Source organism: Calidris pugnax, unplaced genomic scaffold, assembly GCF_001431845.1.
Source record: "Calidris pugnax isolate Ruff unplaced genomic scaffold, ASM143184v1 scaffold28, whole genome shotgun sequence".
NCBI lineage: Eukaryota > Metazoa > Chordata > Aves > Charadriiformes > Scolopacidae > Calidris > Calidris pugnax.
In genome coordinates, this window is record NW_015090842.1 from 10,082,275 (window position 1) to 10,102,769 (window position 20,495).

General features: G+C 65.1%; 3 protein-coding genes across 6 annotated transcripts; 2 read left to right on the forward strand and 1 right to left on the reverse strand.

The window, feature by feature from the left end:
- The first annotated feature begins 1,610 nt into the window (after positions 1–1,610).
- Positions 1,611–9,973, forward strand: CPNE7 (copine VII). Its single transcript, XM_014942195.1, has 16 exons — positions 1,611–1,757; positions 2,581–3,041; positions 5,732–5,914; positions 5,986–6,060; positions 6,480–6,554; positions 6,649–6,732; positions 6,825–6,914; positions 7,130–7,228; positions 7,691–7,777; positions 7,878–7,937; positions 8,170–8,303; positions 8,424–8,478; positions 8,618–8,669; positions 8,767–8,900; positions 9,059–9,295; positions 9,490–9,973. The coding sequence occupies exons 2-16, from the start codon at positions 2,817–2,819 to the stop codon at positions 9,625–9,627; spliced, it is 1,728 nt and encodes a 575-aa protein (XP_014797681.1). The 5' UTR covers positions 1,611–1,757; positions 2,581–2,816; the 3' UTR covers positions 9,628–9,973.
- Positions 9,974–12,639: 2,666 nt separating this feature from the next.
- On the reverse strand, positions 12,640–15,337 carry LOC106888185 (sulfotransferase family cytosolic 2B member 1-like). 2 transcript variants are annotated; one of them, XM_014942219.1, is made up of 6 exons: positions 14,960–15,337; positions 13,938–14,146; positions 13,657–13,783; positions 13,488–13,582; positions 13,234–13,414; positions 12,640–13,066 (listed from the first exon to the last, which is right to left on the reverse strand). In XM_014942219.1, the coding sequence occupies exons 1-6, from the start codon at positions 15,096–15,098 to the stop codon at positions 13,053–13,055; spliced, it is 765 nt and encodes a 254-aa protein (XP_014797705.1). In that variant the 5' UTR covers positions 15,099–15,337; the 3' UTR covers positions 12,640–13,052. The 2 variants fall into 2 exon arrangements, with proteins under 2 accessions (XP_014797705.1, XP_014797704.1); XM_014942218.1 differs by having other exon boundaries at positions 12,640–13,134.
- A 373-nt stretch (positions 15,338–15,710) lies between these two features.
- DPEP1 (dipeptidase 1 (renal)) lies at positions 15,711–19,807 on the forward strand. Of its 3 annotated transcripts, none has more exons than XM_014942234.1 (11): positions 15,711–15,845; positions 16,255–16,417; positions 17,463–17,595; positions 17,688–17,820; positions 17,912–18,062; positions 18,199–18,268; positions 18,467–18,643; positions 18,724–18,808; positions 18,890–18,965; positions 19,137–19,272; positions 19,518–19,807. In XM_014942234.1, the coding sequence occupies exons 2-11, from the start codon at positions 16,296–16,298 to the stop codon at positions 19,686–19,688; spliced, it is 1,254 nt and encodes a 417-aa protein (XP_014797720.1). In that variant the 5' UTR covers positions 15,711–15,845; positions 16,255–16,295; the 3' UTR covers positions 19,689–19,807. The 3 variants fall into 3 exon arrangements, with proteins under 3 accessions (XP_014797720.1, XP_014797721.1, XP_014797719.1); XM_014942235.1 differs by having other exon boundaries at positions 15,741–15,845; positions 16,252–16,417; XM_014942233.1 differs by lacking the exon at positions 15,711–15,845 and having other exon boundaries at positions 16,208–16,417.
- Positions 19,808–20,495: the final 688 nt, after the last annotated feature.

A 20,495-nucleotide genomic window follows, 5' to 3' on the forward strand; every position in this document is an offset into this window, starting at 1 on the left:
CGCTGTGGGGGGCTGTCATGGTTGAGATGTGGGGAAACCTTGTTTGCTGTGGTTAGAGACCCCCCAAACTTCCCTGAAAGCGAGTGAAAGGAACACCTCGGCCTTGTGCAGGGAAGTCTCTGCTCTGTCTCCAGGGGGGACGCAGCCTGGGATCCCTCCCGTGATGGAGCCCACCCCCTCTCACTGTGGTGGGGGCTGCTGAAGCTGACAGTTGAGGGGTTTTTTTTGGGATACCCCCTCCCTGACAGGCTTTGTCTCCTTCCCACCCGGCTCTCCCCTCTGCCGTTATTTCAGATTTCATGATTTCCACACCTCTGCAGCTGGCTCTGCTGTGCAAGGCGGGGTGTCATGAGTGGGTGTCACCCGTGGGTGCTCAGTGTGCTGTGGGCAACCCCTTGTCCCATAAGCCTCACCTTGGGGACCCATAGTGGTTGTGGGGCTGTGACCCACTCCATAGCAGGGCTGCATCTCTGTCTGTGGCAGGAGAAGGACATGGGGGCTCTAGTGGGTGTCACCCGTGGGTGCTCAGTGTGCTGTGGGCAACCCCTTGCCCCATGAGCCTCACCTTGGGGACCCACAGTGCTTGTGGGGCTGTGACCCACTCCGTAGCAGGGCTGCAGCTCTCTCTGTGGCAGGAGAAGGACATGGGGGCTCTAGGCTGTTGGGGGTGTTCCTGGGCTCTGCCCACCCCAGGGCAGGGGGGTGATGTGGGGCTGATGGGTCACGGGGCACAGCATGGGGCAGGGTCTGTCCTCTGGGGCGCGCTCAACCGAGCCCCTTTGCTGGATCATCAGTTGTGGGGCCGTTCTGCAGCCTGGCCGCGCTGCCGACGGCCCGTGCGGATAATTGGGTCGTTTGTATTCATCAGCAGTCGGGTGACAGAAACTTGGGGACGGGATGCCATGAAGCGCTCCGGTGGCTGGAGCCCTGGCATGGATGGATGGACCTCAGGTTCCTCAAAGGCAGGGGAAAGGGCTGCCCAGTTGTGGGGCTGCGTCCCGCCGTGGGTCGGCGGCCTCCTGCCCCACAGGGCTGTGCTGTGGGGCTGCAGGAGGAGAGGGGAAGGATGGTGGCCTATTTCTGCCACCCGGGCTGGGGATTAGCTCCCAAAGCCCAGGGCCCTGCGGTGCCCTCCCGCTCATTAGCCCTATCTGCATTTTAATCCCTCCAAATATGGGCTAATGACATCACCTCTCATAAAGCTGGGCTGGCAGCTGTTGGGGTGATGTGCGTGGGTGGGAGGGGGGTGCTGGGGCATCCCCCCTGGCCGGGGGACGGGGTACCTGGGGTTTCGTGTGGGTCTGGGTGCTCCGACACACGGGGTGGGCACCCAGCAGCTTTTTGGGGCGCCCCATCCTTGTGTGGGGAAGCAGGACCAGGACAGGCCTCGAGCACCCCACGGGGAGGGGTTAATGGGGTATGGGGTGCTGGGAGAGAGGGCAGTGCTATGGGGGGGATTGTTTGGAGCGGGAGCACCTGCCCTGGCATGGCCAGCAGCGCTTGGGGACCCCACCAAGCCCCGGTGCCCGCCGGTGGGCTCTGCTCTGGTGCCGGCAGCGAGGCAGTTAACGGAGCTTGTCGTCTCCCTCTTAGGGCTCCGCTCCCGAACTGCAGCTTGAGTCAGTTGTGTGGAGGTGGCAGCGGCGGCAGCTCCGGCTGGCACACCGGCTCCGGCTGGCACACCACCGGCTCCGCTTGGCACGCCGACCCCAGCCCTCGGCCCCGCTGTGTGCGGAGCCCAGGCCACCGGCACCCAGGTGAGAAGGGGTGGCCGGGGCAGGGTGGGAGCCGGTGTCCCCTCCAGCGGGGGATGCCATGGGGGTGCTCGCCATCCCAGGGAGGGGGACGGTGCCTGCCGGAGCTGGGGCACCAGAGCCACGTGCCGGGGAGGGCTGGAGTGACTTCACCAGGAAACTTTGGGCAGGCCGAGGTGCAGCAGGAGGGCAGGATGGCTGCCCTGCTCTTGCCCCTGCCCCTGCCAGAGTCGGGCAGCCCTCGGGGGCTGTGGCTCGGGGTGTCAAGTCCTGTGCTGGGGCTGGGGTTGGCAGAGACCCTCGGTGACCCATCACTGCAGCATTGCTTGGCTGAGTGTCACTAGCATCCAGGTGGAGGGTGGCCACTGTCCCCAGCATGGTGGAAGCCCCCCTGCTGCCCTGGGGTGCCACCAGCCCTGCCTGGGGCAGCAGGACGTGGCTGGCACTGCCAGCATCACCCGGTGGCACAGATGAGGACCCAGCATCCCCACTGCCCTCGCTGGCCAGCCCTGCCCGGGCAGGGGGTGCGCTGCCCGTGGGGACGGGAGGGGAGTTTCTGCTCCCTGGCACCAGGAGGGGCACCTGCAAAGCATCCCAGCCCCACTCGGGTACCCCTTCCCCACGGATGCATCCTGCCCCTGAAGGTGGGACTGGGGCAGAACTGGGCACAGCCCTGCGGGACCCCCTGGGTGGCCTGGGGGGCTGGTGGGTGGACAGGGGCAGAGCATTGTGACTGTGGGGCTGGCCGGCACTTCGGGGTACACAATCAGTGTCACAAGGAGTGACCTGGCTCCGGCTCACCTCACTGTGCTTTGATGCTTTTCAGGGTCCTACAGAACCAACGGGACTGGAACTGGCCACCCAACCTCGGAGAGGGTCTCCAGGGTCTCCTACACCGACTGGAGCATCCCACCAACACCTGCTACCACCAGGGACCTACACCTGGGCTTCGTCCCCACGCCTGGCACCGCAGGGCAGCGTGCCCCGGGCATGACGGGTGCTTGCCCAGCACCCTGACACCGACGAAGGCAGTGGCCACCCTCGCCGCCCCGCTCACCCCACATGCCATTTGCCCACGGGGCTGCCTGCCCCCCGCCACGCCCGGCTGCCCACCGTGCCACGGCCACCATGGGCGATGCGACCGAGCTGTCACCCCAGGCCCCGCTGGCCGCCGTCTCCAAGGTGGAGCTGCGGGTGAGCTGTAAGCACCTCCTGGACCGCGACACGCTCAACAAGTCGGACCCCTGCGTCCTGCTGCTGATGCAGTCCCAGGGCCAGTGGATGGAGGTAGGAGGGTGGGAGGCACCCACCGCAGCGGGGCAGGCCGGGGGGGAGACCATCAGGGGGGGACTGGGTGCGGGGTGCTGGGCGCAGGGTTTGCATCCCTGGGGTGGGGACAGGAGTGGAGACAGCCCTAGGGTGGCTACGGTGCCCATGGGGCTGGAGATAGGGTGGGAGCCTCTGCGGAGAGGTGCAGGGTGTGGGAGGTGGTGCAGAGTGGGGTTTACAGGGTGCAGGGTGGGGTGAAAGGTGCAGGAGAAGGTGGAGAAGAGGGTGCAAGTGATGGTGCAGAGTGGGGTGCAGGGTGTGAGGTGCAGGAGAAGGTGGAAAGCAGGGTTAAAAGGTGCAGAGCAGGGTGCAAGGTGCAGGAGAGGGTGGAGAGCAGGGCAGAAGGTGCAGAGCAGAGTGCAGGAGATGGTACAAAGTGAGGTGCAGAGCAGGGTGCGAGGTGCAGGAGTGGGCGGAGAGCAGGGTAAAAAGGTGCAGAGCAGGGTGCGAGGTGCAGGAGAGGGTGGACAAGAGGGTGCAAGTGATGGTGCAGAGTGGGGAGCAGGGTGCAAGGTGCAGGAGAGGGTGGAGAGCAGGGTAGAAGGTGCAGGGTGGGGTGCAAGGTGCAGGAGAGGGTGGAGAACAGGGTGCAAGTTATGGTGCAGAATGGGGTGTAGGGTGCAAGGTGCAGGAGAAGGTGGAGAGCAGGGGAGATGGTGCTGAATGGGGTGTAAAGTGCAGGAAAGGCAGGAGAGCAAGGTGTAAGGTGCAGAGTTGGGGTGCAAGGGGCAGAACACGGTGCAGAACACAGTGCAGAGTTGGGGTGCAGGGTGCAGGAGAACAGGGTACAGAAGACAGTGCAGAGTTGGGGTGCAGGGTGCACACAGAGGGTGCTGCACAAGGCTCATGGGGCAGGGTGCTGTGGGACACTTGGCAGCATGTGGGGTCAGAGCGAGTCCCCAGGGGCTCTGGTAGGGCCAGGGAATGGGGTGGCCGCAGTGCATGGCTCCAACATGGCTCTGCTGCCCCATGCCAGGGCCAAGGGATGCCTTGGCCACACCTGAGGTGGATCAGAGCTTCTGGGTTGGTCTCACCCTGCTTGGGGCAGGCAGCCTGGGCTGGGACAGCTGGGTGGCATCACCTACCCCTCCATGCACAGGGGAGGAGCTCAGAGAGGGGTCAGGGCCAGCACTGTGGCCACATGTCCCTCACTGTGCTGCCCTGTGGGGCCCTGGTGCCCACACAAGCCACGGCTGGCACTGGTGCTGGCACCAGGGCTGGTGCTGGGACTGGTGCAGGCGCTGGGGCTGGCATCAGCATTGGGGCTGTTGCTGGGGCTGGTGTGGCCACTGGAAGCTGGTACTGGGACTGGCGCTGGGGCTGGCATCTGCATCGGGGCTGGCGCTGGGGCTGGCACGGCTCCTTCCCATCAGTCCCCTATGGCTTAGCTCTGGGCTGGCGCCGGCAGCTCTGTGCTCTCTAATCACCGCTGCTCAGCCGGCAGATTTAGCGCTAAATCCCTCTGCGTGTAATCGACTCTGCTCGCCGGAGCCAGAGCCGGAGCCAGGGCGGGCAGCGAGGGGCCCCGTGCCAGCTGCGGGATGTGCCATGTTGAGCCACTGCACCTTACTGTGCCACACTCTGCGTGCCATGACATGCCATGCTGTGCTGTGCCGTGCCGTGCTGTGCAAGGGCTAGATCCAAGAGACAAGCCCCTCCTGGGCCACCTTTCCAAGGGATTCCGTGCCGTGCTGTGCAAGGGCTAGATCCAAAAGACAAGCCCCTCCTGGGCCACCTTTCCAAGGGATTCCATGAGCTGTCCCCTCCCTGTCCCTACCACCACATGTCCCCCTGCCAGGACAGTGGCTGGAGCTGGCTCAGACGTTGCCCTCTGGGTTCAAGAGCCAAAACAGCCCCGGACATGCTGGCAGGGCTGGCACCCGAGGGACTGAGGTGGCTAGGACCCTGTGGTGGGGCTGGTGGTGCCCACGCAGGAGGCACAGAGCTGCATGGGGTGACCAGATGCTGCCGGACCGGGCGGGCGGTGGGCAGGGGCTGGTGGGCTGGCAGAGTGCCCTGGCCAGGATGCGTCCCGTTGAGTCAACGCTGGCAGGGATGGGATGCGGGGGAGGCTCCTGGAAGCTGCTCAGCACCCGCTGCCAGCACGGCCAGGAGATGTTGAGCACCCATCTGCCTGCTGGGGCTATGGTGGCTGTTGGCCCTTGCCCCTTGGCCAGCCCAGGGTGGGCTCGCAGGGGTTTGTCCTGGGCATCAGCCCGTTGCTCCAACTTGAGTGGAGCCATGGCAAACTGTGGTCCAGAGCCCGAGCATCCCCTCCAAGTGACCATGGCGTTTGCCTGGAGCTCTGGAGGGAGCTGTGCCCTGGGATGTGGGGCTGGCACCTTCGTGGGCACATCTCCCTGCCCAAGCCAGCACCGGGGCTGCCTCCAGATGCCTTTCTCCTGGGAACCAACACAGGCAGGTAAATGCTTGAGCAGGGCTGGTCCTTCCCAGCAGCTGCCTGATGTCCCCATTCCTGCATCCCCACGTCCATGTTCCTGTGTCCCAGTGTTCCCGTGTCCCCATGCCCGACTCCTGGCAAACTCTGGCATCCCAAGGTCCTGGGCAGCTCTGCTGGCCCTGGATCCATCCCCAAGCCAGGCTCTGGCCCCACTGCCCCCACCCCCAGCCAAGCTCCTGCCATGCAGGTGGACCGCAGCGAGGTCATCAAGAGCAACCTCAACCCCGTCTTTGCCAAGATCTTCACGGTGGACTACTACTTCGAGGAGGTGCAGAAGCTGCGGTTCGAGGTCTATGACAGCCATGGGCACGCCGGTGTGGGCACGCATGATGATGACTTCCTGGGGGGCATGGAGTGCACTGTGGGGCAGGTGAGCCTGTGACCCCCATCCCGGGAATGCCTGTTGGTGGCCTCCCCACCCCAACCCCTCGGCTTTTGCAGATCGTGGCACAGAAGCGGGTGACAAAGCCGCTGTTCCTCAAGTACGGGAAGTTTGCGGGCAAGTCCACCATCACGGTGAGTGGCCAAACCTCCACTGGGAGCAGCACCGGGGCATGTGGGTGGCACTGAGCTGAGGCACTGTGGTGACACCAAGCTGGGGCACACGGGTGGTACCTGGCTGAGGTAGTGCGGTGGCACTGAGTGGGGCATGTGGGTGGCACCAGACTGGGGTATGGCATCGAGCTGGGACGTGTGTGGCACTGGGGTGGCACTGAGCTGGAGTCTGGGGTAGTGAGCCTGGATACAGGGGGAGTCCCCAATGACCCTCCTTCTGTCCTATCATCCAGCTGCCCCCAAGGCTCTCGGAGGGGGGAGGGCTTAAGGTCCCTGTTGATGTCTGCTGGCCACACTGAGGGTTCCCCACCATGCCAGGGAGGGCATGGGGACAAAGCCATGCTGGGTGCTGAGCACCCCATGGCTACCTCTCCTTGCAGGTCATCTCGGAGGAGATCTCGGGGAACAACGGCTACGTGGAGCTCGCCTTCCGGGCCAAGAAGCTGGATGACAAGGTGAGCCAGGTCCCATGGGCAGGAGATCCAGGGAGGGCTGTGCAGGCAGGGTGGGCAGGGCAGACAGTGCTCTTCCTCATCCTCCCTCCTCCAGGATCTCTTCAGCAAGTCAGACCCCTTTCTGGAGATCTACCGCATCGATGACGACCGCAGCGAGCAGCTGGTGTACCGCACCGAGGTGAGGCACCGGGCAGGATCGGTCCATCAGCCAGCCCATGGCCATGGCCACCCCGGTGGCTGCCCGTCCCTGCTGAGCCCCTCACCCTACAGGTGGTGAAGAACAACCTGAGCCCCATCTGGGAGCCCTTCAAGGTGTCCCTCAACTCACTCTGCAGCTGCGAGGAGAAGAGGAAGCTGAGGGTGAGGAAGGGTGATGGGGAACCCCCTCCCTGCCCTGGTGGCTTGTGTCCCATGGCTTCCCCGCAGCCCCACATGGGTGGTGCGCAGGGGGACCCCAAGCCACCAGGGATGGTGGTGGGGATGGTGCGGGGTCTGGGTGCAGTTTGGGGGGTGTAGGTGTGCGGTTCCCCCGCCTGGGTGCTGCCCGGCTGGGGCTGAGCCATGCCCCCCTGCAGTGCGTGGTGTGGGACTACGACTCACGGGGCAAACACGACTTCATCGGAGAGTTCTTCACCACCTTCGAGGAGATGCAGAAGGCGATGGGGGAGAACAAGGTGGGTACAGGGATGTGGGGACAGACTGTGGGGTCAACCCTCCATGCTGGTAGCAGATCCCATTCCAGGAGGCACCTTCCAGCTCCTCCTCTGGTTTTGGGGATGTCCTCCCCTCTCTGTCCCCCTCTTTGGGGTAGGGATGGTGGGTCTGGGCTCCTCTGGGGCAATCAGCCCTGGCCAGGCTGGATGGAGCCCATGGGCTGGCTGGGTGTGAAGAAGGTGGCTGCACCCTGGGGCGGTGGGGTTATGGGGCTCCAGGGTTGTGGGGCTCCAGGGTTGTGGGGCTCCAGGGTTGCGGGGCCATGGGGCTGGAGCATTATGGGGCTGCAGGGAGGCAGGGTTATGGGGATGTGGGGTTATGGGGCTGTGGGGCTTCAGGGCCATGGGGAGGGGGGGGACAGTGCATGGGCCGTGCCCCCGGGGCTGGGGGGCCGCAGGCAGCGCAGGTGGTGTGTGTTGCAGGTGCAGTGGGACTGCATGAACCCCAAGTACAAAATCAAGAAGCGGAACTACAAGAACTCGGGGGTCGTGGTGCTGCTGGACCTGAAGGTGAGCCACCAAAGCGTGCCGTGCCGAGCCGTGCCACGTGCCCAGCTGCCGTGGGGTGATGTGGGGGGCAGGACCGGCTGACACGGGTCCCTTATGGCAGATCCACAGGGTCTACTCCTTCCTGGACTACATCATGGGCGGCTGCCAGATCCACTTCACGGTGAGCAGTGTCCCCCCACCCAGAAGCAGAAGGGACTGGGCAGGGGGTCTGGCACTGGGCCACTTGTCCGTCCCCAGTGTGGGGGTCTGTGGGCAGCACATCCTGGTTCCCCCGAGCCGTGGCTGTGCCATGATGCTGGTGAGTGGGGCTGGTAGAGCCACCCAACCCCAGTGGGGACATGCTGGTGGCTCCACTCGTCCTGGGGGACTCTCACCACCACCACCCCTGCCAGGTGGCCATCGACTTCACAGCCTCCAACGGGGACCCCCGGAACAGCTGCTCCCTGCACTACATCAACCCCTACCAGCCCAACGAGTACCTCAAGGCACTGGTGGCGGTGGGTGAGATCTGCCAGGACTACGACAGGTCAGTTCCAAGCCCAGGTCCCTCAGGGCCAGGGCTTCCCAGTGATGACCACCCCGGGACCAGGACACCCCAGTGATGGCACTGCCAGGGCTGGGGCTCCTCACACCTCTTCCCTTGCAGCGATAAGAAATTCTCAGCTTTGGGCTTTGGTGCAAGGATCCCCCCCAAGTATGAGGTAAGGGGGTGCTGTAGGACCCCAGGGGTGCTCTCATCTCTCCAGGCCCCATGGCCGTGGCTCCCATGGGGCTCGTCAGGTGCTGGGGGCCATGGCAGGTGGGTGGGCACCAGCTGCCCCTTCCCCTCTCACCCTCCAGGTTTCCCATGATTTTGCCATCAACTTCAACCCCGACAACGATGAGTGTGAGGGTGAGTCCAGCTCTGGCGGGGCTGGGGACGCTGGTCCCATGTCACCCCCTGTGCCAGAGCCTGGTGCTGCCCCCCTCACCTCTCACATCCCCCGCAGGCATCCAGGGCGTTGTGGAGTCCTACCAGAGCTGTCTGCCCAAAATCCAGCTCTACGGCCCCACCAACGTGGCCCCCATCATCTCCAAGGTGGCTCGTGTGGCGGCTGATGAGGAGAGGACAAAGGAGGCTTCGGTAGGTACACACTGCCCTGGCTGGCGGGCTGCAGGCTGGGCTGAGACCCAGCACACTCGTGCCACTTGTGGCTGCTCCCATGCTGGAGGCAAGCCCTTGGTCTGGCTCTTTCAACATGGGGCCGGGCAGCCCCCCCAGAGCATCCCTCCTCCCCCCAGCAATACTTCATCCTGCTGATCCTGACGGACGGGGTGGTGACGGACATGGCGGACACACGGGAGGCCATCGTCCGCGCCTCCTACCTGCCCATGTCCATCATCATCGTCGGGGTGGGCAACGCCGACTTCACTGACATGCAGATCCTGGACGGGGACGACGGCATCCTGCGCTCCCCCAAGGGCGAGCCCGTCCTCCGTGACATCGTCCAGTTTGTCCCCTTCCGGGAATTCAAGAATGTGAGTGGGGCATCAATGGTCCCCCTGTCCCCTCCTCATCCCTCCTCATCCCTCCTGTCCCCTCCTGTCCTCACGGCAGGACCAAGCATGCCGGTGTCCCATGGGTGCTGCTCTCCACACCAGGGCAGGCGGGTACCACCGTGCCCCAACTCACCCATCCACCCCGGTGTCCCCCGGTGTCCCCTGTCCCACAGGCGTCACCGACAGCCCTGGCGAAGTGCGTGCTGGCGGAGGTGCCCAAGCAGGTGGTGGAGTACTACAGCTACAAGGCTTTCCCTCCCCGCTGCCCCCAGCCTGAGACCCCCGACTCCAACCTTAGCTCGCCCCAGTGAGGGCTCCCCCTCTCCCCTGGTGTGGGGATGGATGAGGTCCCCTCTGGGTCCCAGCCCTGCTGCAGACCCCTCCTCACCGAGCCGGGGGGGACACAGGTGCCAGCAGCGTGCCCCCACTGGCACCTGGACAGGGACACGGGGACAGTCTTGGTGCCCCAGTGCAGGACAGCACCCCTGTGCTGCCGGGGGGGCCGGGGGTCCCCGGTGGGCATTGCCCAGTCCCAATGGTCCGTGCTCCACAGCCCGTTTCCACTCCATCCCTGCTGTCCCCGTGGTGTCCTTGGTCCCTGCTTGTCTGTCGCTGTGACATCGTTTGGAGGCTGCATGATGAATCCCACCCCCCCACACCCCGGCGCCCGTGCCATGTGCTCTCTGGGCGCCGACACCAAACCTCCCTGCTGGGTGTTCAGTGGGGTGCAGGCAGAGGGACCGGCACCTCGTGGGGTGCTGCCCGGCCCCCCCTCGTGCCCCTCACCGTGCCACCCAGCCCCAGCCAGTGGCCAGAGCCAGCCAAATGCACCCACCAGCCCCGGCTGCCACAGGGGACTGGCAGCAGGGAGGGCAGCACTGGCGCTTTGGAGCTGCCGTACTTTTGAACAGCCGCCGCTTTCAAGTTGTGCTGGAGCAGCCGCCGGCCCCGCTGCGCCACGGCCCCGAAATCCAGGCCACGGGAGCGGGAGTGGAGGCAGCGCCGGCCCCTGCCCAGCACATCGCCTCTGCTGCCTGACACGTGCCGCTTGTGTGTGCCACGTGCCATGCACTGTGCGACACGTGCTGCGCCATGAACTGTGGGTTGCATGCCATGCACTGTGTAACACATGCTGCTCTGTGTGTTGTGTGCTGCACATGCCATGCACTGTGTGCCATGTGCCGTGTGCCATGTGCTCTTCTGTGTACCACGTACCACATGCTGTGTGCCATGTGCTGTATGTCATGTGTCATGCACTGTGTTCCATGTTCCATGTGCCACGTGCTGTCACGTCATGCACTATGTTCCGTGTTCCATGTGCTGTGTGCCCCGTGTCATGCACTATGTTCCGTGTTCCATGTGCCACGTACTGTCATACACTGTGTTCCATGTTCCACGTACTGTCATGTCATACACTGTGTTCCACGTTCCATGTGCTGTGTGCCACATGCTGTGTGCCACTGTCATGCACTGTGTTCCGTGTTCCATGTGCTGTGTGCCCTGTGCCAAGCACCACGAGCCATGTGCTTCATGATGTGTGCTCCATGTTACGCCATATGTCACCCCATGTGCCCTCTGCTGTGTGTCGTGCACCACGGGCATTGCCATGTGCTATGTGCCCACATGTCGTGTGCCACATGCCATGTGCCATGTTCTGGGCCACGAGCTATGTGCCACATGCCGTGTGCCATGTTCTGGGCCATGAGCTATGTGCCCCATGCCACATGCCGTGTGCCATGCTGTGCCATGTGCCGTGTACCACACACTGGGCGCTGTGCCACGCTCTGCCGTGTGTGGCACATCAAGTGCCGTGCGCTGTTTGCTGCGCCGAGAGCCGGATGCCGCTCATTGTGTGCCAGCTGCCTCCCACCACGTGACACCGTGCCACGTGCCCTGTGCCATGTGTCATCCACACTGTGCCGTGCTCTGTGTCTCACCATCCCGGTGCCGGCAGATGCTCCTGGAGAGGTGACACCTACCAGGGTGGGGTGTGACCCAAGGCCACCACAAGGACTGAAAATGGGACTTGGGGCAACCATCATGGTGTAGGGCCACTCGAGAGCCTGCCATGAGGGTGCCACCCAGCTGGACTCGGGGGCTAGAATGCGGCTGTCACCCTGGGTGCTGGCAGAGGGGTGCCAGCCTGTCCCTGTCCCTTCAGCTGTGCCAGCTGGGAGCTGCTCACCCCTCCACCGGCACAGCCATGCTGAACTGCCGTGCCCCACCAGCGCTGCCGGCACCCTGTACACAGGCAGAGCGCGCTGCCCGCGCCGCCCCGATCAACCCGCGTATTTATAGCTCCTGATTCATCTCCCCGTAAAGCAGGATAATAGACGTCGCCATAGAAACCCAGCGCCTGACGAGCCTGCGGATGCTGCCGGCCCTCGGTGCGGGCAGGGGTCTGCCACGGCTCCATGGGGTGGGCTGGCTGCCCCCATGGCGGGTGCAGAGGGACTCCATGGGGCTGGGGGTGCCCATTGGCACCACGTTGGGCTGCCCCCACCGGAGGGGCAGCGGGGCTGGGGAGCAGCGACAGGGCAGGCAGGGTCCCAGTGCCACTGGGCCACAGTGCCAGCATCCCCGGGGAGGGTCCTGCCACCCACCCCCTGCTCAGTCAACCCCTGGAAAGGGGCCCTTCCCATGCTGGGGCCAAGCCCCTGCCCCGGCTCTGTGCCACACTGACCTGGCAGGTGCCATCTAGTTAACCCAAGGGTTAATTATTGACCGTGCCTGCGCTTCCCGAGTGGTCTGATAAAGCAATTCCGTGGAGCACATCAGGACAGGGGGCTGGGGGGTGCTCAGGGTGCTGCCTGCCTGGGGCACCCCAGGATGCTGGGGGAGGGTCGGGAATAAGGGGTGATGGGCACAATCCCCTGGGTGCAAACACCCCAGGAGGGGAGATGAGCAGAGGAGCATCCAGCCAGGCTGGTCAGGGCATTGCAGCCCCTCCAAAGCATCATGAGGCATGCAATGGGGCAGGGTGGGGGGAGAAGGTATCTGGAGGGGGTTGCAGAGCCTGCACTGGGGCAGGGGGACCCCGCATTTGGGGGGGAGGGTGGTGGCGAAGGAGCCAGCTCTGTGCCATGTGTTCCTCCAGCAAACCCCAGCACTGTGCCACAAGCCATCACTCCACCATGGGGCCTGGTGACCGGCCATGGCCCCCTGCTCCATCCACCCCTCTATTGCCCCCACACCCTGAGATAAGGTCCCCGGGGATGGGTCCCTACCCTGATGGGGCCCCTGATAACGCCGAGCGCTTCCTGCCGCCGGCTCCGCCAGCACATCCCGTCCCACCCCACACCCACTGGAACATGCTGCCTGGCTGGAAACAGCAATAAATATTTATTTCTCCAGGGCAGGCTGGGTGGAAGCACTGGGGGGGGTCACGGCCACGCGGCCTTGCCCCAGGGGAAGGAAGGCCACCAGGATGGCTGCAATGTGTGGCAGGAAAAGCCCCCCCATCCGCGGGGGGGTTCTCATGTAGCCAAACCCACCCCCCCCACACACACACCCCAGACCCCCAGCTCCGCTGCAGCCCCCACCCCCAGGGCGATGCATGGGGGTGTATAAGTTATGGGGGTGCTGGGGGCTCCCCATGCAGGGTGGTGCCCCCCACACTCAGCGGGGCTTGGTGGGCAGCAGGGTGGTCGTGTTGTGCAGTGGAAGGGCCAAACACCACTGACACCCCCCCCCGCAACCTTCTCAGGCCATGGGCCAGCGCGTGGGCAGCTCCGAGTCACCCATCTCCTCCTGGTAGAGGCGGTTGAAGAGGGCATTTTGCAGGGGGGAGAAGTGGTCGCGCCAGTCCCCCACCACGCCTGTGGGATGGAGGGGACAGGGTGACAGGGGGAGCTGCAGCTGGAGCTGGCACCCCCTGCATCCCCCCCCTGCCTCCGCAACCCCTGGCCCCCTCATACCTTTCCTCATGAAGCGTCCCTGGCTGTGGTCCATGATTTCGGAAGGGATGAGGGAGTAGTTGGCCATGGTGTTGTCCCTCATGGCGACGAAGCTGCAGTGCTCCTCCAAGGCTCTCAGTGTCTCCGGTCCCAGCGGGCAGCCCAGGAAGGCACCGAGCCGCTGTGCAGTGCCACGCAGGTCCTGTGGTGGAGGGGACGGTCAGCCCGGGGCAGCCGGTGGGGACAGACAGGGATGGGGACATGTGGGGTCTCACCTGGTGCAGCTCCTCGTAGGTGACATAGAAGATGTCCAGGTGTTGCCGCTGGCCCAACCAGCCCTTGACGTGGTCAAACCAGGAGCCGTAGTGCACTGGGGGGAGGCAGGGAGTTACAGGGGGGGCTTTGTGGCTGAGCCCAGGCACCCCAGGAACCCCCAACCCTTACCCGTGCCCTCGAGGAACCGTGTGAGGAAGGTGTCAAAGGAGCCGGGGTCTGGCAGGAACTTGGCCAGGCGGTGGAAGTGGTAGAAGGAGACAACAACGTCCTTGGGGTTCCTGGCCACGTAGATCACCTGGCAGGGGGGACAGTGTCAGTGCCACAGCCAGGGGGGATTCCACTCCACCTCACTTAGAAAGCCCCTGGCAATCACCCCGGCTGTGGGAAGCCCCGTGGGCGCTACATGCCCCTGTGGGACCCCCCCCGGACTATCCCGGGCACCCCCTCACCTTGGCCTTGCTCTGCTGCAGGGCAGGGGCCAGGACGCGGGCGGGCAGGTGGGTGGTGATGAGCCGGCGGGCGGCCGTATCCTGCAGCGCATCCCTGAAGTAGATCTGCTCCAGCCAGGGCGCCCGCTCCCAGTTGGGGATGGTCTTGGCTGGCACGACGTCCCCGTGGCTGAACATCAGCGTCAGGATCTCCTGCATCCAGGTGGTGCCTGGGGAGGCGGCTGTCAGGGCAGTGCCAGCCCTGCACGGGGCATGGCACAGCATGGGGCGTAGCACAGCATGGGACATGGCACGGCATGGCATGGCACAGTATGGCATGGCATGGCACATCAGGGCAGAGCATGGCATGGAATGGCACAGCATGATATGGCACATCAGGGCAGAGCATGGCATGGCATGATATGGCACATCAGGGCACATCAGGGCAGAGCATGGCATGGCACAGCATGACACGGTACCCCATGGCACAGCACGGTGCAGCATGGTCCAGCACAGCATGGCATGTGGGACAGATTGGCAAGGCATGGCATTGAATGGCTCGGCACAGCATGGCTTGGCACGGGGCAGCAGCTGGTTTGGCAGCGCCGTGTGGGACCCCCCAGAGCCACCACCAGTCACACTAGTCTGGGGTTGGGGACGGGATGGGGCAGGGGAGGCTGTGGGAGAGGTTGCCCCCCACCCTCAGGGCAGGGATTTTGGGTGGGGTGGTAGCCAATGGCTGGGGCTGGCGTCCCCTGTGCCGTGCCCGGAGGGGCCAGTGGCCGCTGGGCTGTGTGGACTGGGGGGTGGCCCTGCCCAGGAAGCTGCTGGCCCTGAGCCCGGCCACCTCCCAGCCACGCAGGCAGCTCCCAGTCCCGCCGGAGAGCTGGGGGCTGCGGGGCAGAGCCCGCCCATGCCCCCCCGACTCCCCAGTGCCCACCCACAGGAGTCCCCTCCCTGTGCCCCCCATCCCTCTGGGACCCTCCTCACCCCTTCCCTCCCCCTGGCACCCTACCTTCCCCCCCAACCCTGCTGGCCCTCACCTGATTTGGGATAGGTGGCGATGACCACATCGGTGGGGCGGAATTGGAAGGTGGTGGCGAAGTTGAGAGATTCCTGGGTGTGGAGGTGGCCGGGCAGGGAGATGCCAGCAAAGGTCTCGGTCACCCCCATCCGCTCCATGGCCCGGCCACTGCAGGGGACGCGCCGCAACAGCCTTTAAATAGCTGGAAAAGAGGAAGCCGTCCAGGCGCGAAGGGGCCGGGCTCCCCCGGCACATTCCTGCTGGGGAATCGGTGATCCAGCTGGGGCCATCGCCGGGAGAGCGCTGCCTGTGGGGCAGGGGGGCTGCAGGACCCCCCCTGGGGCGGGACAGTGATCAGCCCCGCACCCTGCCCTATGGCCAGAGTCTCCCATGGCCACCACCGTTCCGGAGGAAGGGATTCCTGCCCCGGTGCACCCCGGGACGAGGAGTGGGGCTGGCCATCTCCATGTGGCTCCGTGCCATTCCCAGCAACCCCATGGTGCCTCTTGCTGCGCACGACACCGCGGCCACCACCAGCCCCTCGTGGCCACCACCAACCCCCAGACGGGCTTCCCCCCACCGCAGGCGCTCGGCCACAGGACCGATGGGTGCCTCAGTTTCCCCTCACACGATGCCGCAGCAGGACCCCGCAGGGCAGGGGGAGCCTGGCACACATGGGGACGCCATGGGCAGCCCCACACGAGGGGCGTACCACCCCCGTCTGCCGCCCCCCGCCCCCTCCATGGCGGGACGGCCTTGCCACAGAGCCGCAGGGTACAGCGGCACTCGGCCGGCGCCCGACGCCATCTGGGGTGGCCAGAGTCTGTCCCAGCTCCGCCGCCAGCACGCAAGCCAGAAAACATAATTCAGAGCCGTCGCAGGCAGCAGCCGCCCCAGCGTCCCGGGTGAGCGAGGGACGGGGGTGCCGGGTCCTGCCTGTCGGTGGTGGGGGGGTGACGGCGGTGCCAGCGCTGGGCTAGGGGTGCCGGTGGGTGCCGGCGCCGGGGAGGCCAAGGCGGGGATGGGGACCGGCACTTTTTCCCAGCAAAAGAAAATCTGGGCTGCATTAGAGGGGCCGGGAGCGTCACCGCAACTATGCGGAGAGAGAGGCCCCGGCACAGCCCTGCCACCCGGGGCCGGGCTCGGGGAGGCTGCTGCCATGATGCCCCCTGTACCCGGGCGCTGCCAGGGCTGGGGATCAGGGTGGGGTTACGGCTGTGGATCCTGGTTATTTATTTACTGGGAGACGGGACAGACGGTGAGCCAGGGCAGCCATCCCGGTGCACGTGCTCAGCAGGCTCCCGGTGGCAGCAGGTCTCCCCGGCTCATCACCCGGCGGCACCGAGGAGGCGAAGATGCCAGGCAGGAGCATGGTGGTGGTGCTGGTGCTGGCACTGTGCCTGCTGCCCCCCTGCGCCGGGCAGAATCACCGGGAGGAGGCCGAGCGCATCATGACGACCACGCCGGTCATCGATGGGTGAGCAAAGGTTGCCCGGCACCGTGGTGTGACCGGTCACCCCCACAGGGCTGGAGCTCTCAGCACCCTGAGAAAAACCCTGGCCAGAAAACCCCATCAGGGACAGCCCTTGCTGGGGGATCCCCATGCTGGATACCCCAGGGATACGTGGGGACAGATCTTCTGGGGGATCCCCATGCTGGATACCCCAGGGATATGCAGGGACAGATCTTCTGGGGGATCCCCAGGCCAGACACCCCAGGGCCGTGCAGCCGGGGGGATCCCCGATGGTGCAGCTTGGCTGGGAGCAGGCAGGGTGCTGGGAAGCCAGGGGCCAGGCTGCCCCAAGGGAAGTCCCCACCTGGGGCAAACGGGTCATGTCCTAAGGGACATCCCCAGTCTCATGCCCAGGATCCTCAGGAGGCCACTGCAGGCTCTCCACAGGTTGCCCTGGTGGCACCAGCCCCGTGCCACAGGAGCCTGGCGCAGGGCAGCCACTGGGAGTGGGCACAGGGCAGGGGGGGGAGCAGGAAGATGTGGGGACAATGACGCAGGAGGGGAGAAGTGGGAGCCGACCCATGCGTCTGGCCCCCAGCACTTCCCCAGTGATACTGCTGGGTGTGGGACATTGCGTGGTAGTGACGTCCCCGTGGTGGTGACATCCCCACAGCGGTGGCAGTGATGTCCCCGTCGGAGGGATGCTGGGCTGGCTCCCCGGGGTGTGAGGGCTGAGTGGGGATGGTGGGTGGAGGGGTGCACAGAGGGGTCACCCAGCCTCCCCCCACCTCCCCACAAGCTGACAAAGGTGGTCCCGCATGGGGCTGTCCCCTGGGAGTGACCTGTCCATGGCTCCTGGCCACTTGGGTGGCTCTTGGCAGAGAGCACAGATGGGTGGGCAGATGGGCTGGTGGGTGGGTGGATGGATGATGGGTGGACAGATGGGAGGATGGACAGATGAGTGGGAATGTGTGGGCAGACAGACAGGGAGATGGGCAGCCAGGAGGCTGGCTGGACAGACGGGCAGGCGGGCAGACAGCCCCTCATTCCCACTCTCTCCCCTGCCCAGGCACAACGACCTGCCCTGGCAGCTCCTCAAGAGATTCAACAACCAGCTGGGGTTGCCGGAGGCCAACCTCATGACGCTGAACAGCACCCACACCAACATCCCCAAACTGCGCCAGGGGCACGTGGGCGGGCAGGTGGGACAGCGAGGCGGGTGGGGGCACTGGGGGTGGGTGGCAGTGGGCATGGGACCGGGCTCCTGGTGCTCACCAAGTGCCATCACGGGCAGTTCTGGTCGGTGTACGTGCCCTGTGACACTCAGAACAAGGACGCGGTGAAACGCACGCTGGAGCAGATCGACGTGGTGCAGCGCATGTGTGAGCTCTACCCCGAGACCTTCTCCTGCGTCGTTGACAGCGCCGGTGAGCGGGCTCAGGGCCAGGATACAGGTGTCCCAGGGGCCATGGGTGCCCCTGGTGCCCACCCTGGCTGATGCCCCCCACCCTCCCGCAGGCATCCGGCAGGCTTTCCAGGAGAAGAAGGTGGCCAGCCTCATGGGGGTGGAGGGTGGCCACTCCATCGACAGCAGCCTGGGCGTCCTGCGCACCTTCTACCGCCTGGGCGTCCGCTACATGACCCTCACCCACAGCTGCAACACCCCCTGGTAGCAGCCCCTCGGGGGGCACGGGGACAGGGATGGGGTGACATGGCCAGCATGGGGGCAGGGGGAGGACAGGGCATGCGGCCAAGCAGGGGGTACGTGGCTGGGGGCCCGCCCTGATGCTCTCCCCTCTCCGCAGGGCTGACAACTGGCTGGTGGACACTGGGGAAGAACAGCCCCAGCACCGTGGCCTCTCGTCCTTCGGGAAGGTGAGTGGGGACAGGGTTGGTGGTGGTGCCTGGGAGGAATGGCTGGGGCCGGGGACATGATACCAGCACCCACCAGCCCCATGCCGGGTTGTTAAGCTGAGCACTGGGTACCCTGGGTGTATGGTGTCCCCCCATGCAGGGCTGCCATGACCCCTTGCGCACCCCTCACCTGCCCTGTCCCCATCCCCGACCCCACAGATGGTGCTAGCGGAGATGAACCGCCTGGGCATGATCGTGGACCTGGCCCACGTCTCAGTGGAGACCATGAAGGTCGTGCTGAACATCTCCAAAGCCCCTGTCATCTTCAGCCACTCGTCCGCCTTCGGCCTTTGCCAGAATCGCCGCAACGTGCCTGATGACGTGCTGAGGATGGTGGTGAGCACCAGGGCACGGCCACGGGCAAGGAGGGGGGCTGGCTGGGAGGTCCACAGGGCTCAGGACCGCTTCTCCCCCAGGCCAACACGGGGAGCCTGGTGATGGTCAACTTCTACAACGACTACGTGACATGCAAGGACACAGCCACGCTGGCTGACGTTGCAAGTGAGGAGGTCACCTGGGCAGGTGGGGAGAGTGGCGGTGTCCCCCCCCACCTTTCTCACCCCATCCCCTCCGCGTCTACAGATCACATGGACTATGTGAAGAAGGTGGCCGGTGCCGAGTACGTCGGCTTTGGTGGGGACTATGATGGTGTCACGAGGTAAAGCGGGTGATGGGCACAGGACAGGCTGTGCCAGTGGGGCAGGGCATGTCCTCAGCCATGGGGGGCAGATCTCCCCCATGTCCTACGTGGACAGCTGGGTGGTGTGGGAGGTGGGTGCTGCCGGGTTCGGCTGCCCCTGGCACAGCTGTGAGCTGCGGGGTGGCACAGGCTCCCCACCGGCCTGGAGGACGTCTCCACCTACCCGGCGCTGGTGGCCGAGCTGCTGGCGAGGAACTGGACGGAGACAGAGGTGAGGGCAGCCCTGGCCGAAAACCTGATCCGGGTCTTCAGAAGGGTGGAGGAGGTGAGTGGGGCGCAGGGAGCACCAGGCATGGGGTGCACTAGGCATGGGGAGGTGGATGTATGGCACTCAGTGATGTATGGGCACACGGGGTGGCACAGTGACACATGGGGGAGGGGGACAAAAGGGAGCACGGGGACATGCAGGGCTTGGGAATGGCGGCATGGGGATGTGCAGGGTGACAGGGGGCTGTATGGGGCACGGGGACTACCCCTGGCTGCAGGATCCCACCCTGTCCCCCATCGCAGGTGAAGATGACCCTGCAAGGCACAGCTGCCCACGAGACACCCATCGCCTTCGAGGAGCTGGAGGGCTCCTGCAGGACCTCCTACGGGTACACCAACAGCGCTGGCACAGCCCGGCTTCCCCCGGCAGCCCTGGTGCTGGCACTGGCCCTGCTCCTCTCCCTGCTCTTTTAGCACCCTGCCCAGCAGGATGCCAGCAGCTGGCCCGGTGGCAACCAGGCTGAGCCCAACCCTCCTACCCCTTCCCGCCTGCGCACCAGCCCCGCAAATGAAATAAAGACGTGCTTTGAGGACCTCCGGCAGCGTGCGTCCGTGCCGGCACCCAGCCCCATTGCCCCGCTTCTGGCTGGAGGTGATGAGCCACCCTGGCAGGTCACTGGCCACCCCAGTGGGTCACCAGCCACACCAACACCCTGGCTGCATGGCCCCGGTGGGGCAGAGGGATAGGGACCTGGTGGGTGCTCAGACCTGGGCACTGAGAAGCTGTCACCGCACCGGGAGTGACACATCGCTGCAACACACGGCCAGGGTGGCTGTAGGGCTGCCTCCGCAGGATGCTTACATTAATCATTAGCTAATTAATTGGCTACTCAATTATCTTCTTAGCAATTTCCTCTCACATTTGAGAACAGCCTGTCTCCTGAGCGGAGGCGGCTTTGGGCACCAGGAAAACAAGACAGGAGAAGGGAGAGCCATCTTCCTGTGGCATTCGCAAATTGGCTGAGGCACAGAGCCCCGTCTGCCAGCGTGAAGGGATGGGCACGGGGAAGGGATGGGCAGGTGCCGATGGCAGGACCAGTGTGGAAAACACCCCTCCCTGGGGTCATAAGCAAGGGCCAGGGAATAGGACTGCTTCCCTTCTCCCAGGCAAGAGGAGGCAGGGAGGCTGGCAGCCTCCTCCTCTTCCTCGCCGCAGCCCCACGGCACGGGGTCCTCTGTCTCAGGTAGGGGACAGGGCACAGCCATCACGCTGCACCCCAG